The 24,625-nt window shown below is 36.5% G+C and overlaps 1 protein-coding gene across 1 annotated transcript in view; it reads right to left on the reverse strand.

The window, feature by feature from the left end:
* Nucleotides 1–22,039: 22,039 nt before the first annotated feature.
* Nucleotides 22,040–24,625, reverse strand: part of LOC131040164 (uncharacterized) — a 64,897-nt gene continuing 62,311 nt past the window's right edge. Inside the window, exons 9-10 of the mRNA XM_057973015.2 lie at nt 22,744–22,848; nt 22,040–22,266 (exon numbers count right to left, since the gene is read on the reverse strand). Coding sequence (XP_057828998.1) covers nt 22,132–22,266; nt 22,744–22,848 — 240 coding nt within the window. The 3' untranslated portion in view covers nt 22,040–22,131. The remainder of the gene's footprint in view (nt 22,267–22,743; nt 22,849–24,625) is intronic.

The raw sequence follows: 24,625 nt of genomic DNA on the forward strand, positions 1-24,625 counted from the left end.
TGTAGTTTGTTGTAAAAAACTACTTTTCGAGGGAGATGGAAAAAAAATTTAAAAATCCTTCAAAATAATTTGAAAAAAATGTATATAGAATCTACAAACAAAATGCTAGAAATCACTAATTTACATCATCTTCAAATTTTTAATAGTTTAAAAGTTATAGTTCTCGGAAGTTGAAGATTATTTTAAAAATGTACATCTCAGTGTCAAAAGTGGCAAAAAAGTGGGAACCATTATTGTGAGTTCACCCCATGAGGAGTGAAACTAAGAACTCGACAATAACTCCACATCACATACCATGGGTCCGAGCACCACGACAAGTTGGCATGGTATGCATGTCTCAGAAATGTATGTCGATGCATGTCTTTGGTACGATAAGTCTGTTGTCAAGCCACAATACACATAGCCTCCCACATATATTTACATATATGTTTATTCTACAATTTTCGAGTGAGATTAGGTGTGTCCAACTTGTGTCAGACATATCTATTCTAGATTCAAAATGAGATTGTATCAACAACATGAATCGACATACATGGGAGCATCTATTCTGGCTCCAAAAAGGACCTATCGTACCAATGGCATGCATCAATATACATGTCCGAGAATAAATATATATGCAAATACAAGTGGCTAGCACCTAATAGCTACATGAAAAAGAAAGTGGGGTTTAATGTTATGTTTCAAATTGAGCCTCTTTTACGTGGTCTTGACCTCATTTACATGTTATGATTTTCCTTTTCATGCAAACAGACTACTGAAAATCAAGTTGTTGACTAGTTGATGCAACCATTCCTTGACTGTGTGTGACTTGCTCTTGTTTAGGAGTTGGTCTGTTGTTTGTTGGCAATTAGGAGTTGACCTGTTGTTTGTTTGATGATAGCAAACATGGTGCCTTTTTCATCTGCCTAACGTGGAAAAAGGAAAACTAATGTGCGAATGAAAACATTATTGTTGAAGGGCTCTTTGTTGAAGCAGCCTGTGTCTATTCTGGCTCATTGTTGAAGGGGGATTTATGGGACTGCAGTTTTCTATGTCGTGATGCAACTTGGGGTATGTTGAAATTTGCCTCTATAACTCATATTTTTCCTATTTCGGTTTGGATTTTGTTTAAAAAATCATCAGGGTTTGCATTGTTTGTTTGTGTTTCTTGTTTGCCTCTATATGTAGCTAGAATAGCTTCAGCCTATGTCGGTTATTTGCTTGTTTTGGAGTCAGAATGGACGCATACCATCGTGCTAGGGTTAGAAACCACTAGGGTTAGGTTTTCTTTTTTTATCTAATGAGAACCTAAGAATAATGGAAACAGAGAATAATATTTCCATAGTTTCTGTAGACACACAAATTTGTCCACTTAATTAAATGAATATTTAGTATTTATTTGATTATTTAACCATCAATCAATAATTAATTAAATTAATATTTAATTAATTTACCTTAACCCTCTTCTCCTATTAAATAAATAAATTATTCAATCTATTTGATTTAATTCACTTAACCAAATTCAGACCATTAATTAAATAAATAAATCATATTTGTTTAATTAAATCTTCTCTCACATTTAAACAAATATTTATTTAAATCCCCCAAAATCTCATCTCTCACATTTAAATAAATTAACATTTATTTAAATCATCTTTATCCTCCACCCACTTGCATTTTCCTACAAATGCAAGTTGCACAACTATTTTAAATAAATAAATTATTTATTAAAAATCCTATTTATCCTCACCCACTTGAAACCTTTAATGGCTTCCCTTAAAGTCTTCAAACTTAATGGCTTCCTTCTAGAGTCTTCTCAAGTCTTTAATGGTTTCCCTTAAAGTCTTCAAACGCAATGGCTTCCTTCTAGAGTCTTCTTAAGCCTTTAATGGTTTCCCTTAAAGTCTTCAAACTTAATGGCTTCTTTCTAGAGTCTTCTTAAGCCTTTAATGGTTTTCCTCAAAGTCTTCAAGCATTTAATTTCTATCTTCTTTTTTCTCATGTAAATAAATTAAGATTTAGTTAAATAAAATCCAAAATTCACATTCACATTTAAATAAATTAATATTTATTTAAATATCTATCCAAATGCAAATTACACCATTTAATTTAAATAATTAATTTTATTTTAATTGAAAATCCCAAAATTCCTCCCACTTGCACTCTCCTACAAAATCCACTTGTATACCTAAATCCTTTCTAGATTCTTCTAACTCCTAATTAGCCTAATCCTATCCTAATCATTGTCACATTCCTAAATAAAAGGAAGTCACTTCTCAAAAACTTCCAAAGTCTTCAATAACCATTAAAGGCTTTATGTCTTCAAATGGTTAACCTCTAAAGTCTTCCAAACCATTAAAGGCTCTTACATAACCATTTATGGTTAACTCGCCTTTTACCTTTGGTTAGACACTTTCCTCTAACTTAACCATCCTTTTGACTCATGGGTCTCTTCAAAGCATTTATTTCTTTGACTAAGGTAACCATTTAACCCTTGCACATTCATTTATCCCTTGGATAAAAGAAATATCCATTAACCTAACCCTAACCCAACCCCCTAGGGTAACCATCATGTCCCCTCAAGCATTTAATGTTCCTTATCTCTCCTCTCAAGCCTCCTCATGGTGACACTTGTCAACATGGGATTGGGTTGAAAGTCTCGCATGGATTGAATATCTTTCAATCCTAACCGTTGTTAAGATTGTTCAATCTTAACCCTTCATTTCCCCATTTCTTCTATAAATAGAACCCTTATCCTCAAGAAAAGGAGGAAGCATTAGAGTATTGTTGCTATACTAGTATTAGCATAGAGCTTTTTCATAGCATCACTACCTACACTTGCATAGCATTTGTTTATCACATCCAACCATCTTGAATCTCCATATGGCATCCATGGTTAGTGCTAAAAGCTGAGAGCTACACTCATTTGGGACTTGGAGAGGGGAGAAACAAGGGAGAAGCATCAAAAGGCATCATGGAAGCATCTTAGGGAGGCTCTTCTCCTTTCTTTTGTTTTGTTAAACTTCTTTCATGCTTTTTGAAATCTCTTTTGATATGTTTGGAATGGTTTTTAGTTCTTTATTTTGGTTTTATGGTTGAAACTAACTTATTAATATTGAACTTTGTTGTTGCCTTGTCCCCATTTCCATGACATCAGTTTCTTTTATCTATGTTGTATTCTGTGGTTTTCCTCTTTATTGCAAAGAACATGTTTGTTGAATTGCAGGGTCACAGGATCATCGGCATCACCTTTTTCTTTGTCTATGTGTCTGTGTCTGTGTGTGTGTTGTTTCATATTGACATATATATATATATATATATATATATATATATATATATATATATATATATATACACTAGCACACGCCAAACCACAAACAAACAATGCAAACCCTGAAAGTTTTCAACAAAATCCCAAAAATCCGCCCTCAACAATGAGCCATCAACAATCAAGCCTTCAAAAATCAGGCGCCCTTCAACAATGAGCCAAAATATACGCAACATGCCAAACCCATATATATATATATGAATATGAAGCAATACACACACACACACACACACACACATACACACACATGTCGGCGGTTGTTTATTTTTTTCTATTTTTTAATGTGCGTGTATAAGAACGAGCATTTCATCTTTAACAGCTCTGCTCACTATGGAAAACTGACACATATAATTATGAAAATATACATACCTTTAGAATCTTGTAGATCTTCTTCACCCCGCCAAACCACAAACAAGGAACCTTAGTATCCTAACACGACCATGTTGCAAAATGATGCCTCATTTTCACAGACAGAACACAAAATGACACAGGAAATTAAAAAAAAAAATTATTGAATGTCTTAGGGCACACTTACAACCACCTTTGCAATACAAAAATGATATAAAAAATTACAATCGAAAACACAGGGTTGACGAAGGAATCATAAAACTATCGTTATCTATTAGGGTTTGAATTTACCGATGCCGCCATAACCCTACACAACAATCTTGAATCGTACCACCCACCTGTGTGCTACGATACCTCCTCCCTGCACGTGAAAAAACCCACATGTTAACAGGCGATAACAATATACCCAAACAACTTCCGTTATGCATGCGGTCGGCTTTTGTCCTCCCATTCGGAGCCACAGATATTTTGACAATGCATACCTATAACTCCAGTGGAAGCATAGCTCCTTCGCTCAGTCATTCAACCGGGGACATTGGGATACCATGATCGACATGAATTTACACCGTCGAATATTTTGTTTTGCCTCCCACACTGCGTTCTGCATGCAACTCCTGTACGAAATAAATTTTCAATTTTTGTGAAATCGAGTTTCCATTCAAAAAAAAAAAAATTAAATTGAAAATTGTGCCCATAACACGTGACCACTGATGTTAGTCGACTTGTGGACGCAATAAAGCAAGTTACCCAAAAAATGTAGCTGCGTGGCCATTTAAAAAAAAAAATTCAAAACTGGCAGTCACCAAAAATGTAAATCGCGTGGTCGGCGGTATGTTAACCGCCTCACCCGATGTAACCGTCGCATCGTCATGACATCGGTCAGGAAAATGTTAACCGCGAGCAAGCTTTTCCATCAAACGCAAAAAGGCAACTTCATCCACGTCATCGCCACGGCCAATACGTCCATGTCATCTGTGGGTCCCAGGCACGTCGGTCTCATGGACATTTCGGACATGAATGGTATGCGTTCGGCATCATGTAGAAGCATGTCATTTTGGAGCCAGAATAGCTACAGCCTTGTTTGCCATTGTCATTTGGTAAAATCAATTGTTGTTCTCCATTCTATTTGTAGAGATCAATTTGTGTGGTCATTATGATTGATCACTGCACCACCGTCTACCAGTTTTCTCCCTAAATTTGTTGGTTGTGATTTATTGATTGTAACCGTTTGTTAGTGTCAAGCAATTTTACCTGAATATTTCGTGAGATTTGTTTTTTCTGCTTTCCATTTGAATTTGTATGTGGATCGATTCATTGGCTATGTGGAATCTGTGTTGCTCGGTGATTACATGATTTGCTTACAGGCAAATGAGCATTGGCCAGAATTGTTCTTGTTATTGGTCATGTGAAGACTGACCAAGGGCTATTGTGATGCCTAAAGTGCCTAAAATAGCTATTTTTTTCAAACTCATGTAACGTTTGCATACGGAGTCCATTTTTGACAAACAAGATATTGTCGAAAAGCTACTACACTAATTACACTTTAGTGGAGGTATTTTTTCGATATTTTGCCATTTTATGCCAATTTTTATAGCTTGAAGTTGCAAGTTATTATTGTTACTCTCTTCGTAAAAATTGGTGTTTTGGGAATTGTAAATTTGCTTTGTATCCATTATGGAGGGTGTATAGTGCTTTTTAGTCATTTGTGTGCCCTTGTACATCATGTCAGACACGAGAATTAAGTCGCTCACACATAATTATCATACAAGGAAGCTAAAGATAGCTTAATTGTTGCAATCTCAAGGTCTTTGGAGAGTGTTGAATGCCACCCAACCTAAGATCAATAAGGAATTTGACAAGTTTTCTCATCTAAACAAAATGGATGAGGTGAAAGGTCTCATAGGTCTTCATGTGTCAGATAACCTATTGTTTCATATTGTTGAGTATGACACACCTAAAGAGGTGTGGAATAAGCTTGCAAAGTTGTATGATAAGGTCAATCAATTTATAATCTTGCAGCTTGAAACCAATCTCACCTCTCTCTCTCTCTCTCTCTCTCTCTCTCTCTCTCTCTCTCTCTCTCTCTCTCTCTCTCTCTCTCTCTCTCTTCAGAAGTATTTCCCACTATTTAGGATTACCTTACATAATTCAAATTGATTTTGTCACAATTGAAAGGATGTGGTCAAGAGAAAAATGATTAGAAATGTATCTTCTTGATCTTGTATAGACTGAGAGGCCCTTTCCAAGTGTTTACCTCTACCTTCTATTCTACCATGGATGTTATGATAGAAGACCAAAAGATGCCTTCTTTTGAGGTATTTTGTGATTGTTTGACTAGGTAGCAGGCCAAGTTGATTCAAATAGGTGCTCATCCTAAGAGTCATGCTTTGACGGCTCAATCTTCCAAGGGAAAGGGTAAGAATAAGAAGAATCCCAAGATAGATTCATCTACAAGTGGTGAGCCTCCCTCTAAGCCTAAGGTGAAGCATGATCTGAAGCCTCATCTTCCACCTTCTTCTTTTAACTCGGGAGAGTCATCCTCTATGTCTAAGAAGAAGAAGGAGAATTGTTCCTTTTGTGGCAAACCAAGACATAGTGATGTACATTATTTCATGAGCCTAGCAACATTGGAGGAAACTATGAGGAAGCACAATATTGTCATGCCTGAGTCTTCTTCCTTGGGAAAAGGGCAAGATATTTCAACTAAGGCTTTGTCCTCTACTAGTTCTAGTTGCATGAATGATTTTGGTGCTTCTCATCACGTGACTCATACAATGGATCTTCTTGATTCTCTTTCTAATAGTTCTACTTCACATATTGTCCTCTTCTCAAATTCCAGTTTTGGGGACAGATTCATGTTGATTTTATTGTAGCTATGGTCGGAATCCACAGGCCTACAATAATAACACAAAACTTGTGATTATATTGATAATATAATTATTATATTATTAGTTGTGAGATAATATAATTATATTATGTTATAAAATAATTATATTATAATTATTATATTGTTAATTGTGATAATATAATTATAGTTATAATTATTAATAATATATTAATATATATAATCATTAATATTTAATTATTTAATATTATAATAAAGTATGGTTTCCCTTGGTGAAAGGGCAAGTCTTGCATATATATTATGAGATGTGTAATCTCATTGAGTATAGAAGGAAATTATATATATATATATAGGCAATACCTAGGACTTTAATATGGTATCAAAGTTGGGAATGGATGAGGGTAGAATAAGACTATTATCTTAAGAGCATTATAATTTTAGAGATATATATATATATATATATAGCCATTATTGGGCATCAAAGAGATTTATGCGGCCATCCTCCAATATTTGATCTTTTTTTATATTGGGTCCAATATTGAAATATTCACAATTGTTAACATTGTCGTAGCTAGTATTTGTGCTGAGGAATATAGGCAATTGAATTCGTGGTTTTTTAATAATCTAACGGGAACTATGGTAGAAGGGTTGAAATAAAGATTACTAGCTAAATGTTTGACAACATGGAGAAATATTGTTGAAGATTACGTTTATAGCAGACGGATTCTAATCTCGTTGAGGCAAGCACAAAAATATTCGATTTATGATATTATCGTGAGCCTCTTCCCGTGTAAAGCATGAAGATCCAAACATATGTTTGGGGGCGAAATATCAATGATGTGAGCCTACCTCTTTCCTTATCTTGACGCACTTGTATTCTAACAAGTTCTTTGTGGCATCTCCTAGAACCATGAGCTTTGCCCCTTTGCACAGTTCATTTGGAGTACATGGGAACTTATACTTGCAAAGGCCCTGAGTGGAATAAACGCCAGCTATAGAGGGCAAACAAGTGTGGAACTAGTGGCATTATAATTCTTAAGAGGTATTCGAGAACAAGGTGAGGAATGTGATAACAGTATATGTTAAACAAAGTTTCCTTTTCTTGAGACAAGACTATGTAATTGGTATCGATATTCAAATGATGCACTTATGCTTAGTGACTTACAACGTTGCCATGTCTCTATATTGATTAATCTATCTTCAATTCTAGTAATTGTTGCAAGTAAAGGTCAGAGTCTATTTTTTTGTAATCTACTCTAGTATGGAAATTAGAGCAAACCTCCTCTTTTGATCTGTATGCAATTTTTATATGTCATATATGATCTTAGCAAACCATTAATGTCCACTCTACACTAAATGAACGACTAACGATTGCATGTAATTTGATCTTTACAATCGAAGGGAGATGGGTGGGGAATGGAATGTGTGGTTGGAGGAGGGAGTGAACAAGTTAGAGAAATTGAAGCGTTCAAGGTCACGTAGGCCATTGTTCACACAATGTCATGCCCTTTCTTTGCTTACATCTCCAAATTATTATACACACTTAAGACAAGAAGAATTCTAGACGCTTGATAGTTTGAGGGCATGGGATCAATCTATTGTGGAGGTTGATTTTTCAAAGCCTACTTTTCAGTATTGGATGTCTAACTTTTGCAGCACATGATTCCTTATTTGTCCTCCAAGGTTTGTTGCAAATATGGTAGTGATGACATCTCTTGGAAGTATCATTCCTCTGTTATCTCTCAATGGTAGACCAAAAACTGATTCAAAGGTTGCTATTTTTTTTATGCTTTAAATCATGCATCAATTATTGATGGCATTTATCTTTCTGAGAGGCAGTGGTAGCAGATTCTTTTGTGTATAAGCATTGTGATATGACCCATCTTGACCAGTTGTTGTCATGTTATAAAAATAAGAAGAAAGTTGTGGTCTTCAAAAGGCCGAAGGGAAAATCCATTCAAGTGATGCCTCGTTGAAGGAGTCTCCACAGACATCTAATCAGTGTGTCTTTGGACCTTCTATAGATAGCATACTTACTCCTGAGGCTGTTGCCATATTAGTGAAGACAAATGGGGTGTCTAAGCACACTAGGCATAATACGGCTAATAATGTCAACAATTCAGCTTCCCTAAACCCTATTAGTAATTCGGCACAAGCGTGGAAAGGAAAATTAGGAGAAAATCAAATTAAACAAACTACTTACGTACTTAGAAGGTAATATCGTTGAGATATTGAAGATGAACACTAAGGAAGAAGTTGATTAGTTTCTTCAAAGAGGAAGAACCTATACAGATTGCGATCAAGTTCTTCAAAGAGGAAGAATCAACATTTAGAGGGAGCCTGACATTTCAGCTTTAGAGGGAGCTGTTTGAGGATCTGCTTTATTTGATTTCCAAGGATCTTGATCATATTGATTTAGAGGGAGTAGACCATGTTGAGATGGTTTCTTTGGTGATCAGGAAATTGTAGCAGATAGAGGAATCTATGATTCTTGAGATAAAGTTCTATGTGATAACCCTGGATGGATGGATACTTAGTGGGCTTGGGATTCACCAAGGGTGATGCAAACCTTCGAGACAAGCTTGGAGATATGGGAAAATGAAGCTTTAATTGAGAGGGAGGCTCAAGATTAGTGATCTTATGTGATTTGATAATGCATTTCTCTTTGAGAGAGACTTGAGGTGAAAGTCCTTATCTCCACCCTATGATATGGTTCATGGTGGATGTCATGTGTGTGACTCTATGACTTCATTGGTTCAGTGTGTGTTGAACCCCTGTGAGCATTATTGAGAGGTGACGATCTCACAATAATGAACACTTGTAATTTTGATCATTATTGTAAGGTGACGATCTTGCAATATTGATTGACCATAACATCATGATGGATATCATGAAATGTGATATTTGTGGATAAGCCATGATGGTTGATATTAAATAAAGAGATATTCATGGTGGATATTATGTGACGTAATATTCGTGGACATGCCATGAAGTAATATCCTTAAATGCCATAATGGTGGATATCATGAGATGTGATATATGTGGACAAGCCATAATGGTGGATATTGTATTATGTGGTTATGGTGGATATCATGTGACGTGATATCCGTGGATATGCCATAACCTCTAATATCATAGAGAGGTGATATCTTTCTCTCACACAATAAATGGAGCTATTGTGTCTACTATAAGGTGTTATTACTTATTGAAGATGTCAAGAAGGATTCCTCCCTAGCTAAGAGGGAGTGTTGATTTTATTGTAGTTGTGGTCGGAATCCATAGACCTACATAAATAACACAAAGCTTGTGATTATATTGATAATATAATTATTATATTATTAGTTGTGAGATAATATAATTATATTATAATTATTATATTATTATATTATTAATTATGATTATTATATTATTAATTATGATAATATAATTATAGTTATAATTATTAATAATATAATAATATATTAATATATTAATATTATATTAATATATATAATCATTAATATTTAATTATTTAATATTATAATAAAGTATGGTGTCCCTTGGTGAAAGGGCACCTCTTGCATATATATTATGAGATGTTTGATCTCATTGAGTGTAGAAGGAAAAAAAAAAAAAAAAATAGGCAATACCTGGGACTTTAACAGTTCGGTTCCAATGCAAGACGGTAGCATTGAGGATGTTCTTCTTGTTCTTGATATTTCACAAGAATCTCCTTTCCATCTATCAAATTTTTCATCATGGTGATGGAAGACTTGTTGAATTCTCTCCTAATGATGTGACCATTTGTGAGATACAAGATCCTGAGAATATCATTGCTACAAGCACAATTGATCATGCAATTCGTTGGTATAAGTTTGATGAATTTGAGTCTTCATCAGGATCATGCCTTATTACTCATGCAGATTCTACGAGCAAGCTTTAGAACGAATGGTTTGGGCACCTAAATTACAAATTTATACAACGGATGAGCACACATAGCTTGGTGATTGGTCTACGTAAGATCTATTCTTCAGATGGAGTTTGTCATGGTTGTGCTCTTAGAAAACATCATAGGGATCCCTTTCCTAAGGGTATGGCCACACAAACTTTGGCTCCCCTTGAGTTGGTGCATAGTGACTTCATTTTATTCGCCACTCCTTCACTTTCAAGGGCCAAGTATGTGCTCACCTTCATTGATGACTTTTCTAGGTCCACGTAGGTGTACTTCTTGAAGTATAAGGATGAGGTTCTACATTTCATAACCTTCCTTGCATTTGTGAAGCAAACGGGACATCCCTTAAGAAGACTGGCATAGATAATGGGGGGGGAGTATGTCAATCAAGCATTTCAATAATTTTGTCGTGCTCAAGGTATTCTTCATCAGCATACGGTGCCATAAACTTCTCAACAAAATAGTGTGGCCGAGTGGAAGAATGGAACCTTGAGGGAGATGGCCAATTGTATGTTATAGTTTAGGTCCATGGCTCCAACATTTTGGGTAGAGGCTATCAATGTGCCAACTACATTCAAAATTGCATGCCTCACAAGGTAGTGTACAATATGACTCTTGAGGAGGCTTGGTCTCGTGTCAAGACCAAAGTTTCCCACTTTAAAGTATTTTGTAGTGATGCATGGACATTTATTCCAAATGGTAGGTGTAAGGCAATGGAGAAGAAGAGTTAGCAATTCATCTTTATTTATTGTGAGGATGTGAAGGGCTATCATTTGTTAGATCCTAATACTCAAGAAGTATATTTTCGTCGTGAAGTTCAATTTGATGATTCTTTCACTCTGAAGGATTCTCCATCACACGCCTCTCCCCCTTCTTCCCAATTATTCTTCTAAGGATGTTTTGTGTCGAGAGGATGATGAGGATGATGATGATGATGATGATGATGATGATGATGATGATGATGCTCCTATAGATGTTGTTACTAATTATAGTATTCATGATGATGATGATATTGATCTTGTTGTTGACATCACTCCATTGTATCCTCCTAATCCACCTGCATGCAATCGACCTTTATGGGCTTGTACAATTCTTGAGGATGTTGGTCATCTTGTCGATGATCCCAATGCTACATGTTGCACTTGTTCCTGCACTTCAAGTACCAATCTTTTGAGTCATGCAATTTCTACTGATCCTCAAAAGTCTCTTGATTCTTCAAGTGTTCTGAAATGGGACAATAGAGGAGTATTCTTCTTTGATGAAGAATCATACTTGGGATTTGGTTCCTCTTCTTAAGGGAAGAAAGTTGGTTCAATGCAAGTGGGTGTATCATAACAAATTTGCAATCAATGATTCTACTAATAAGTATAAGGATCGTTTAGTGGCTAAGGACTTTCTCAGGTTGAGGGTATTGACTATTCTGAGAATTTCGCTCCTATAGCCAAGATGGATTACATTCATCTTGTACTTTATATTGATGCATCTCAAGGTTGATTAGTATATCATATCAATGTGATGAGTGCATTCTTGCATGGTGATCTTCAAAGGAGATCTATATGTTACAAGTGTGGTTGTCATTGCACCAAAAGATCAGCATGTTATGCTTGATACAACCACTAGACTTATAGAATCCACAGGAGGCGGTTAAGCCATGTCACAAACCAGAGTGTTGTGTTGCACAGAACACGGAGACCAAGGGCACACGCCTTGCAACAATCCCCCCCAGCGCAAGCGAGGGGTTTGAACCTGTGACCAAGCTCTCATACCACTTGTTGGCAACAATGCAGCAAACTGAGAGGGGGGGTAAATCAGTTTGCACCCAAAACTTCTGCAACTTAAACCACAATTCAAATCTGATAATGAACAATTAAAGCATTAAACAACACCACATCAATAACACACATAACATCAAAAAAATTGACGTGGAATATTCGGTTAAGGGAAAACCCACAGTGGGAACCTACCCATAATGAGATAATACCCTATTAGGAGTAAGTAAAATATTACGATGGGGAATGCACATGCTTTCAGGCACACTGTCTAGAGCTCACTGCTCAAATTACAAAACCCGGAAGGGCTACAGCCCTTAGGGAAGGTTCACTACCTTACAGGAAGTCATACTGACTTACAAAAGCATTTGGATTACATCCGGAGAATCATGAACTAATGGAATAGCATCTCAACATGCCTGAGTACAATTCTGGTTAAGCTCATTGTTTGATCTGTTCTACAACACAACTCTTCACACTTCTGAAAGATCAAGCACTTGTTCACACACTTGATCAACCACACACATTCGCATTTACTTGCAGATACTTCGCAGATACCTCTCACAAATGATTACAATGCTTATTTATACAAGTCATCAACCTATCTTTCAAGGTTGACTCAGCACACACTACATATTACAAAAATATAATCACACGCTACAATAATACGTGCGAACCAAAACAATATCGGCTAAGACATAGTCTGGACCTAAACAATCACCACAAATATGAAACACCTCCAAGAATTATGCCTCAATCATCCGCAACACGCTACATCACCGAAAACATCGGATAACAAGAAGAACATCACCGAACCAAGAAAATCTTCAATAGCGTGCATGACAATCAATGAGGACTACTAATACGCATAGCACACGATCTAGAAACATCCATAAGCAACATGAATCGCATCGCAACAACCGCAGCATCTTGCATTACTAGAATCATCATCATTATACTAGATCTCAAGAACATCAACGAAACTGACTGTCAAACTGAAAGATTTGCTTGCGGACCTCCAAATCATGAACCACTCAAACTGAGGACACACATCAACGTCCAAAACACATCCCACACATCTGCAACCAAAGATATTACAATTCTGGAGCACAACAAACGGATTCACCAAAACTGCCAATACAGAACAACTGAATAACCAACCATAATACTGGATCACACAAGTCAATCAAATCATTATGTGGACCTCTAAAACTATAATTGAACCAGCTAGGGATAAGTATCTCACAACCCATTAAACTGCATCAGCTCATCTACAACATACAAGCTCAACCAACTCAACCAATCTGACTACAACACCAAAACACATATTGACCTCACATATATTGACATCAATGACAACATATCAACCAATATCCAACAATCTCCCCCTTTGACATTGATGGCAGCATATGAATGTGAAAAACAATCAATGCAAAGAAAGAAATCAATCTCAGAAAGATCGGCTCCCCCTTAGACCAATCCTTCGGAAGAAGCTTGATTGCTTGAGGAGATCTGGGATGGAAACCTTTGCTTTCAAGAAAGATAGTCTGAGATTTGATGGAACGAACTACACTCTCTGGAAGAACCAGATGCAAGTTCATTTGAGATGCATTGGAGAAGAGTATTGGAAGATCACTAAGAATGATGACTTTACTTTGAGTGCTTTTACAGACGTTGATTGGGCAAGTGATGTGAATGATTGGAAGAGTACTGCAGGTGGTGCATTCTTTTTGTGAAAGAAGTTGGTATCATGGGCAAGTAAGAAGCAAAATGTTATCTCATTATCTACTGCAGAAGTTGAATACATTGTTGCTGCCAGCAATTGTACTCAGGTAATTTGGATGAAGCAAATGTTGAAGGATATAGGAATTGTTTACGATGAGCCTATTGCTATATACTATGACAATTCGAGTGATATTAATATCTCTAAGAATCTGGACAAAGCATATATCTATCAAGTATCATTTCTTAAGGTAGAAGGTTAATGAGGAAGAAGTCATATTGGAGTATGTATCTACAAAGGAAAAGATTGCAGATATTTTCACAAAGCCTTTGCCTAAAGATACTTTTGAGTATCTCCAGGAGAAGTTAGGGGTGATGGACCCTCCTGATGAGAACTAAGATGCATGGAGTTACATCAGTCTGGTGAGCTTCACAGAGATATCTTGTGATCCGGATTGATGAGTGGTGGCTGCTACTTAGCAGGAGTAGTCAGTAATGTGGTTCAGATGTCCAGATTTGTGTGCTAATTCAAAGGGGGAGAGAATATTGATTTCTATACCTATGTCATTGATGTCAAAGGGGGAGAAGAGCATGTGAAAAACCTTGAAGCTGTTTGGGGTATTGAGCAGAGGATGTTGAGATATTGGTCTAAGGGGGAGCTGATCTTTCTAAGATTGATTTCTTTCTTTGCATTGATTGTTTTTCACATTAATATGTTGTCATCAATACCAAAGGGGAAGATTGTTGGATATTGGCTGATATGTTGTCATTGATGTCAACATATGTGAGGTCAATATGTGTTTCAGTGTTGTAGTCAAATTGTTGAGATCAACATATGTTGCCATCAATACCATAGGGGGAGATTGTTGGATATTGGTTGATATGTTGTCATTGATGTCAACATATGTGAGGTCAATATGTGTTTTAGTGTTGTAGTCAGATTGGTTGAATTAACCGCCTCCTGTAGATTCTATAAGTCTAGTGGTTGTATCGGGCATTAACAGGTCAATATTTTGGTGCAACAGCAATCACACTTGTAACAAGTGGTATCAGAGCTTGGTCAGAGGTTCAAACATCTCACATTACTAGAATCATGATCATCATTATACTGAATCTCAAGAACATCAACAAAACTGATTGTCAAACTGAAATATTTGCTTGCGGACCTCTAAAACTACAGTTGAACCAACTAAAGATAAGTATCTCACAACCCATTAAACTGCATCAGCTCATCTACACATATAGGCTCAACCAACTCAACTAATCTGACTACAACACTGAAACACATATTGACCTCACATATGTTGACATCAATGACAACTTATCAGCCAATATCCAACATTATATGGAGTAGTCACCAGGGTTTGTGTGGTATTCTTCACTTGTTTGCAAGCTACGTCATTCATTGTATGGTCTCAAACAAGCTCCTAGAGCTTGAAATGAAAAGATGGATAGTTTCTTGCTTGCTTCTGGATTCACCAAATGTCACTATATTCCTCCATTTTACATTCAAAGGCATGGGGGATCTTCTCATTCTTGTTCTTTATGTGGATGACTTGATTCTCATTGGGACTTCTCCTACCATGATTGAGGATACTCATCGAGTTTTGATGGAATGTTTTGATATGACCGACCTTTGTTTGTTGCATTACTTCCTTGGTCTCCACGTTCATTAGTCTTATGTCGATATTTCTAATTTTTAACAAAAATATGCTCTTGATTTATTTTGGAAATTTGGGATGGTTGATTGCAAGCCAACCCCTATTCCTTTTCAATTGGGTGTTATGTTGTCTACCAATTCCACTACTCCATCAGTTGATGCTACCTTGTATCTGCAGTTGGTTGGCAACCTTTTGTACTTGATACAGTCGTCCTAATATATCCTTTGCAATTGGTCTTCTCTCTCATTTCTCTCAAGATCCTCATGAGAATCATTGGAAGGCAACCAAACATATTTTGAGGTACATTCAAGGCACTAAACAGTTTGGCATTCACTACACATCAAGTGCTTCACTGACTTTGATTGAGCTGATAATGTTGATGATCAAAAGCCTACTTTTAGCTTTGTCTTTTGTCTTGGTTATGGTCTAGTTGATTGGTCTTGCAAGAAGCAAACTACTATTGCATTATCATCAACTCGGGCTGAATATCGAGTAGTATTGACTAGAGAGGAGGTTATTTGGCTTTGACAGTTTATGGTTGAGTTTGGCTTTCCTGTTGATCATCCCACTACTCTTTGGTGTGATAATCAAAATGACATACGTATTTCTCACAAACCAGTGGAGCATCAATGCACTAAGCATATTGAGATCCACGTGCACTTCATTCAGCAACTTTCCTTGGAGTGTTTGCCTACAAAGCAACAGTTTGTCGACATCTTCACTAAACCTTTGGCATCTCCATGCTATCTTTTGTTGCAATTGATGTTACAGGTGAAGGAAGTAATACTTGGGGGGCTTTGAGGAGTCCTTACTCCTTTCACTTTTGCTTTTTTAGTATTTGATTGTTCTCTCTTTTGGAGAGGAGTTTTCTCCTACGGGGTTTTTCTCCTTTTCTCTATTTGTGAGATATTTGCATTTCATTGCATTATAGTTGTACATGGATACCTAATATGGTGATGTGGCTTGGACCCATAATGCTTCTTATATTACATTTTCATTCATTGATTGCAACTCTTGCATATTTCTCCCTAAGTTGTATTTTAAGGGGGTGGTGGTGTACATATTTCATGTTGCACACAATTTCTTAAGTTTACTTAGGAAATAGCATTCTTCTAGATGCATAGCTTTTTATTAGCTAATCAAGTTAAGTCTATCTTTTTTGTGTCAGAGCGGTTATACCTATTGTTCTTGTTGATTGGGATATTTGTCATCATTTGTGCTCAACTCTCCTGATTTTTACTTTATAAGCACAAGGTCTATACATTTGTAAACATCTCATTCTCGTCAATGCATTGTGTATATTTACTCGTGAAATAGTTTGTGATTGCTTCTCATTGTTTCGCGAAGGTTTTGTGTTTTGGCTTGCTCAGGTTCATTAACACAATTATGATAAAGAGTCTCATTATATCAATTACATGCCTCGTTTTATACATTAGTCGCATAGATTCTATTTTAATAACAATTGCTTATAACTCTCTCTAAGGATGAAGCCTTAATAAATTAAAAAATGTAACAATTCAAATATTTATGTAAGAGTGGCTATCTAATAAAATAAAGTTATTTTATGCAGAACAAATGTGCAGAGTTAAATAAAATAAAATAGAGCAGAACAAATGTCCAATGAAGTAGATAACAAATAAAATAGAGTTGGATTATGAGGGTCTGCCCTTCCGTTGCCGAAAATGCTTCTCAACGGGGTATATTGCTTCAAATTGTTCTCTTCCTCGCCATAAGGGTGTTGCTACTTGGTGGAAAGATGCCACTATTGAACATTTGATTGTCGATGTGTTGGATTCTACTTGTTCCTCTCATGAGGATGATGTTTCCTCTTGTGATGAAGAGCCTCTCACTACTGTTGAACCTTCTACTGATCCTCTCACTGCTATTCAGCAGCCTTGTTCTACTACTGTTGAGCCTGCTTCTAGTGTTGCTATGCTTCGACAACATATTTCTACACCCTGCAGCATTTTGTCATCGTTTCTCAACACCCTGTTGCGGTTCTACAGCAACACTTAGCTACTTCTGATCAGAACTTTGCAAAATCACTTCCACTTGATCTCTCTCTTGGTCCTAATGAATGTATCGCCTGGATCGTGGTTCGTCGTAGGCAGAAGGGGAGGTCCTCTCCCATTGTCCTAACCTCTCCCTCTCAAGGATTGGGTGTCTCTTCCCCTCCTTGAGTTGGATCTAGTTTGTTTTTTGATCTGACATTGTTGTGAGGGGGCTTGCTCCCTTGGTTAGTTGTGCCTTTTTTATAGTCTCTGACTATGTTAAGGGTCGACACCCTAGTTAACGCTGCTTTTTTTATCAAAAACAAATACTAGCAATTAAATTTTTGAATGAAATAACAACCAAATATTTACTTGGACAAATTGGTTCAACAACAAATTGTGACGAATTCCACGATTTATGTAATATGTTGATGCTTGCAACAATAATGTGAAAGAAGCCAACTGGTGCAGGGCACCTAACACTCCAAGCATGCAATTTTGTTTTCTTCTAAGTTTTGTGTGTGGTCTTTTATGATGTAATAATGGACCAACCATTTGGGACTCAATAGAGCCATGGTTGAATTGTCGAAGTTTTGTTTGTGTCATTTGTGTTCAGGATGCTATCAACCTAGGAAGTTGTAATGCTAAGGTTGACCACAGGAGTAGTACTCTAGATCATTGTCAACATGTAATAGGGGTCTATTGTTTTGTGTTTAGGACTTATAGGATACTTGAGGGCCTTCAAGAGCCTTGAAATGCACTAGAATGAAAAGTTGCATCTCAAGTGTCAAAAGATGTAAAAGTTGTTGAGCAACATTTTGCAACTAATTGCATTTTTTATGATTGGCGTTGCAAAGTTGGTTCAACCAACTAAACCATCAACATATAAACCAAAATCTACTTCATTGTACGGGTTGGAGAATCTGGAATGCAAGAACAAGTTTTGTGCTTTCAAGAAATCTTGTTTTGTTCACTGTTTTGACAGTTTTCTTCATTGTACGGACTTTACAGAAGGATCTCATTGCAGGGCATGAGAGTTTATTGAATTTACTTTCCAATAAGTTTGATTAGCAGGACTAGTTGTCTCTAGTTGCAGAGATATCATCCATTCTTGTAACTAGGTGTAAAACCCTTGCAAAGTAGGGTTTAAGAGTAAAATGGCTCTAACCTGAACATCCATTGATGGCACCTGTTGAAATCAAGTGGAATGCTAGGTTACGGTCTGTACATAAGTTTAGAGTAGGTTTTGTTGTTTTGCAGGCCTTGGTGGAAGAGCTACAATGAAACCCTAGGCTCACTGCTGGGAGTTAGTGAGTTAGGCCAGCAGAAGATGTGCCAATTCTGAGCACGTGTGGATTGGTTGCAGGGAAATGAACCCATGGTTTGAAAGCCCTATGAACCCCCTTCAAGAATCCTCAATTGATTTGAGTAGGTGATTTGACTGGTGAAGCTTTCCAAAGATATCTTTCCCAATCACCCGGGTAGGCCTAAAACCCTTGAAAATTTCCCAGTTTTGGTTCCCACAGTTGTACGGAAAACCTAGATGCAATTCTTCAATATTGCATGCAACTCTGAAAAGGGCACTCGAATCTGCAATTTGTTTGTGGCCTTGTGTGGGAAGTTTGAAAACTAAGCCCTGAAAACCGGTATAGGAGGGCTAATTGAATTAGGCCTATTTGTAACCGGTAGAGTCAAAGTGAGGTTGGAAAAGCTTGGCGAAGGTGCTAAAACCCTTAAAATACTTCAAAGGCACTATCTAAATGCATATTGAACCCATTGTAGGAGTTGGTGTGTTGCAATCCTTGCAGGGGTTGTTGGAGCCCTCAAAGTGGTGTGTAGAGATTGAGGTGGCAACCTCAATAGGAGGAGTTGATTGTCTAAGATCAATGGCTATACCTTGGAGGCAAGCCAAAATGGATCAGACCTTGGAGGTCTAAACAGCGAAACCCCAATCAAGTGCCATTGGATGGGCTTGAGGAGTTAGAGGGTTGAGTAAGCCAAGAAACCAAGAAGGTGAATAGGAAAAGCTCCAAGACTCTTTGCATCACACACTATATGTAATATAAAACAAAGAACAAAAGACGATTACCTATGAAACAATTTGCACGTTTTGAAGTCACATTTATACCCAATCATCATACTAAGATTTCCATTAATCCCTGTGATATTTTATCCGCTCCATATACACATTTCCTTTCTTTTGGGTGCTTCGTATCATAAATTGAATATTGTAGTGAGAGTTATCAATTATTACCAATCAAGATCTTTACTTGCAAGCGAGATTTTCTCATAGATTTTATTGTACATGCATGAATGAGATTGTAGTGTTACACCTCAATTTAACTATGCATCTTTATCTATCGAACACCTTTAGCTACTTCAAATGTTGCTCCTAGAGGCACAAACCACTCCTCTCAACCAATCATTGTAAATGATTTATTATGATCGATCTACTTTATGGACTTTAACAAGAACTATTTGACTAAAAATAGATTATGATTGATCTCTTTTAAAGACTTAACAAGAATTATTTGACTAAAAATGGAATTTTTTTTTCACTAAAACTCTCTATGATGATTTCTCTTCACTTTCCATAATCTCATTGTTTGTTGCTACTCACTTGGCTAAAATTTTATACATGGGAATAAAATGGGTTGTAAAGTCGATCGATTTATAACTTCATTTATATCTACCTATGAACATAATGTTGTGGAATTTGTTTTATGCCCATCGTGGTCAATAAAGTCCTTATTTAACCCAGTAGTCTCTAGTAGGTTAAACTTCCAAAGTTATCCCACATGTTTGTAAAGAAGAGCTTGTGAAAAAAAAAAAAAAATTTGTTAAAATGACGCTGGTATCAAAATTGTCGTCCGCATATACATAAAATTATTACCACGTTTGGTCATGGTGTGCCCTAACATGAATTTCATGGAGATAGACTATAAAGCCTCTCTCCGTTCAGTCAAACCAATCCGACTTTTCATAGTCGTCTATAAGACGGGTGACGCTGGTATCAAAATTGTCGATCTATAAAATTTGTCCTCCGCATATACATAAAATTATTACCACGTCTGGTCATGGTCAGCCCTAACATGAATTTCATGGAAATAGACTGTAAAGCCTTGTTGGGGATTGGAAGAGGCTTTACAGGCCTTGCTTTTGATTGGTTGTCTCTGCAATTGTACATATCATGCAAGATTAATTTATATAACATCATACACATCATACATCATTTGTTTGGTTGATCAAAATAATAACGTTGTCACTCCAAAAAGTCCTACCACCTAGCCATAGTGAGCTTCTTATATCATCTTATTCCACTCCTCTTTGGAAACATGTCTCCCATGTAAAATACGAACTCCATTTTTCAGACAGAAATCAAGAACTTTTCTAATCGTCAATTTCTAGTCTATATTGGAGAATTTGGGGCCTCTAACGTAAAGTTTGGCCAATTTGACATTTCATAACCACAAGTTAAGGAACATCATCAAGGATACAATTGTCGGTCAGCTAAAGAAATCCACAACCAGCTGTTTCTGGATTATATTGTGTAAAAGGATTTTGAATTAACGTTTGGGATCACATTCCGTGATCCATCATCAGGATAAAGAGAGCCAATGAAATGCAAAACCGTATTGATCATATGCCTAATCTTCTCCAATCCTAGTAAATAATGTTTACCATGCTTGCAAGCCTGGATAATAGTGTAAGCTCTTATTATGTGTCGGAAACCTTCTCGACGTGTTCCAAATTGTTTCATTGTGATAGGGAATTGTTTTAACCTCAAAAGTAATATTTAAGGTTAGGCATGATCGGAAATGCCATCGAGGAGACCTCAATTTGAATTGTGAGAATGTTTGTTCTTGTGAATTGACTGCAATGTTTCAATTTAACAGCAACCATATCAATTTTAAATATAGTTTTTTATGCGTAGCCATTGAAATTTAACGACCATAATTCAGCTATTGACTTCAATTTAAGGTTATGCTCAATTCCTTCAATTATTTTTGTCATTCAAATGCATAGATAGAATTTAGTTTGAAATAATATCCTGCGCACATATTCATCTTCCAAGAGGTATCCAAGACTCACGTGCCAGCTCAACCAAAATATAAGTGCAAAGAACACAAGGATTGGCAATTCAAGCCTGAATTTGAATAAGTTTCGTCAATATTTTGGGTCATCAGGGTAAGCATGAGATGGTCTTAAATTCTTGACATAAAAAATGAACTTGACACCTGTCAAACTAATAACTGATTTCGTGATTGATGAATAGATTAAATTTTATGTTGCTTCTATGCATTTAAATTGAATCTTCACATTAGAGACTGTCAAAATCTAAATTAGTAAAGCAAATAGAAGAAAAGGGTAAATTAGGAGTCTTACGGTCTAATCTGGTAGACGAGGAAATACAACCTTACAAGATTAACATTTAAATGGCAGCACAAACATAAAGTACACAATATTGCTAGCAAATATATACATACTTGTCATTACTGCCAAATTTCAAATTCATTTACTAAAGAAGAGGATAAACATAAGATAAATTTTTCAAATTCACAATAAGCATGACATAAAACCTTTCCTCAAGGTTTTCTCATCCAAGTTTTTCCCTATAAATACAATTTTGTTGGTTCTTTTTTCCGTACCCCAGGGTTTGCCAACGGATCCATCCACAATAGAATGTACTCCCTGAACCATAAAAACATATCACAAAGATTATAAGAATATGAGATTAAAGAAAAAAGGAAATGGAGTAACCACAAGATACATTTTACAAACAATATTTTGAATTAAAAGATTGCTTCCATTTTCTTTTGTATATTTCAAATGGGGATGTTGGCAGTTAATTTAAATTTCCAACCAACAATAATATCACTCCACTAAATCCTTCCTCAGGTAAATATATGACAAAATCAGAAGTAAATATCTGGACAAACAAAATCACAAACATGATAAAATTCCTTAATCACGACCTGTCATAAACAAGCTGGTACATAATAACTTAATCCATCAATAAAATTTACATGCGTTGAAGACAAAAACAAGAAATAAGAATATACAATTATCATAGTTGCCCTTCCATCCATAAATTTTGAAACAGCCTAATCAATTACTTTTGTTTTTACTATCTTATATCAATGATTAATAAAAGGTTGGGCAGCTCACCTGGAAAACATATCTTTCATCAAATCCATCAACAGACAGAACTCCCTTCATTCGGTATAGATCCTCACTACGTTCATTCACTAATTTTCCCATCCATTCATTGATCTGTATTTTAAAACAGATTTCCTGAATTAGCATAAATTCGTAGTACCGTATCATTGCAATAGCATTTCCAAAGACAAGCCATAAATAACCAAGTCATGGATTTACTCAAAAAGGAACCTTTACATCAGAATAAATTCTCAATAGTTTAGAACTAAGTTAACAGTTTGAGTTCAGGGGTTTGAGGCTTCAGTTGGGTCCAAAACAAAATTGGGGGTTGGGTTCATCTATACAAAACATATAAAAATCATAAATGTATGCATATTCGAAAACTAAAAGTAGAATTAAGTTAATGTACCACATAACATGCATATAAAATATTCATTATTTAATATTTATATCAAAGTTCCCAGACTCGGACTCAGCTCGGACTCGGCAAGGTCGACTCGACTCGTGACTCGGCTATGACTCGGCAACGACTCAGCAATGACTCAGCAAAATAAAAAAAACCTTGAAATTAAGAGATTTTTAACAATTTAAAACTTGTTTCATGCACCCATTATTGAATAAAGCTCAATTATAATGTGTGCTAGCTTGTAATGCCATGAAAGGCATGTTGGTAGAGTATCTACTTGTTTGGGGCTTCTATTTAGTATTTTCTTTGGCCAAATTGAAATTTTGGGAGCACCAACATGAGACATCAAGAACATCTTCACTTGGAAATTGTAAGGATTGCATGTGAATGGTAGCATTAAATAGTGTGCTTGTTGAACTTAGGTTTTATCTTGGGACTATAGTTGACCTTGGTCTTTCTTGGACCTCTTAGTTTTTAGGCTATATATATGTTGGATGGAAGGGGGAATTGTGAGGCCAGAAGGGTTTGAAAATATGCTCCTCAGAGACATGTCCCTTGCCAAAAATAACCTTGTGCCCCATGGGGGGATTTTTTGGGATGTGGGGACAGGTAGGAAATGTCCCCAACTCACCCCCTTTTTTCAAAATTTTAAGAAACATCCTTGTTGTGAGGTACTCACACATCGCCCCATTGCAAATGAAGACCCCCACTTTTTGCTTTCCAGGGTTAGCTCTTTTAGTTTTGTTGTTGGTTGTTTTAGTGTCTTAGCCTTTGCATTGAAGGGATTGAGTTTCTCAAAGGTCATCAAATCGGGTGGATCTCCTCAAGGTGGAGTGAAGGAGGTTAGGTCAGTTGAGTGATTAGGTGTTATTTAGATCATTCCTAGGGTTTTTGTGTACTATTTGGTCACGCTTCAAGTTGCTAAATCAAACCTTGGTTGAATGTATAGTGTCCTCCTAGGTCGCGTCCCTTACATCAAGGTCAGAGTGAACTTGCCTTAAAAGTCTGGAATGTCATCCTAATCCTGAAATGGCCTGAAATTTGACTAAGTCTGGAAATTTGAAGGATCCTCCAAAAACTAGATTTTGCATTGTAACTCATGGAGGTCCGAAACCACTCTCAAACATCCTGACAATATATATGGAATATGACTCACTTATACTTAAATGTTATATTCCATATATGAATCCTGGCGGAGAGACTAACTTGTCAAACAAGTCAAAACATTGCCCTGTCATGGCCGAGTCTTGGAGCTTGGACTTGGCGAGTTTTGCCATAACTCGCCTGACTCGCGAGTCAGGCGAGTTATGGTCAAAACTCGCCGAGTCCGAGTCCCGAGTCAGCAAAACTCGCCGAGCTTGGCTCGACTCGCCAACTCGGCAAACTCGCCGGACTCTGATTTATATAATAAAATTAGGTCTTATTAAATCTAGTGTAGTGTCGCAGTTAAAACACTTCGTTGGTGAAGCAGCCACCAAGGTTCAA

Source organism: Cryptomeria japonica, chromosome 2, assembly GCF_030272615.1.
Source record: "Cryptomeria japonica chromosome 2, Sugi_1.0, whole genome shotgun sequence".
Taxonomy (NCBI): domain Eukaryota; kingdom Viridiplantae; phylum Streptophyta; class Pinopsida; order Cupressales; family Cupressaceae; genus Cryptomeria; species Cryptomeria japonica.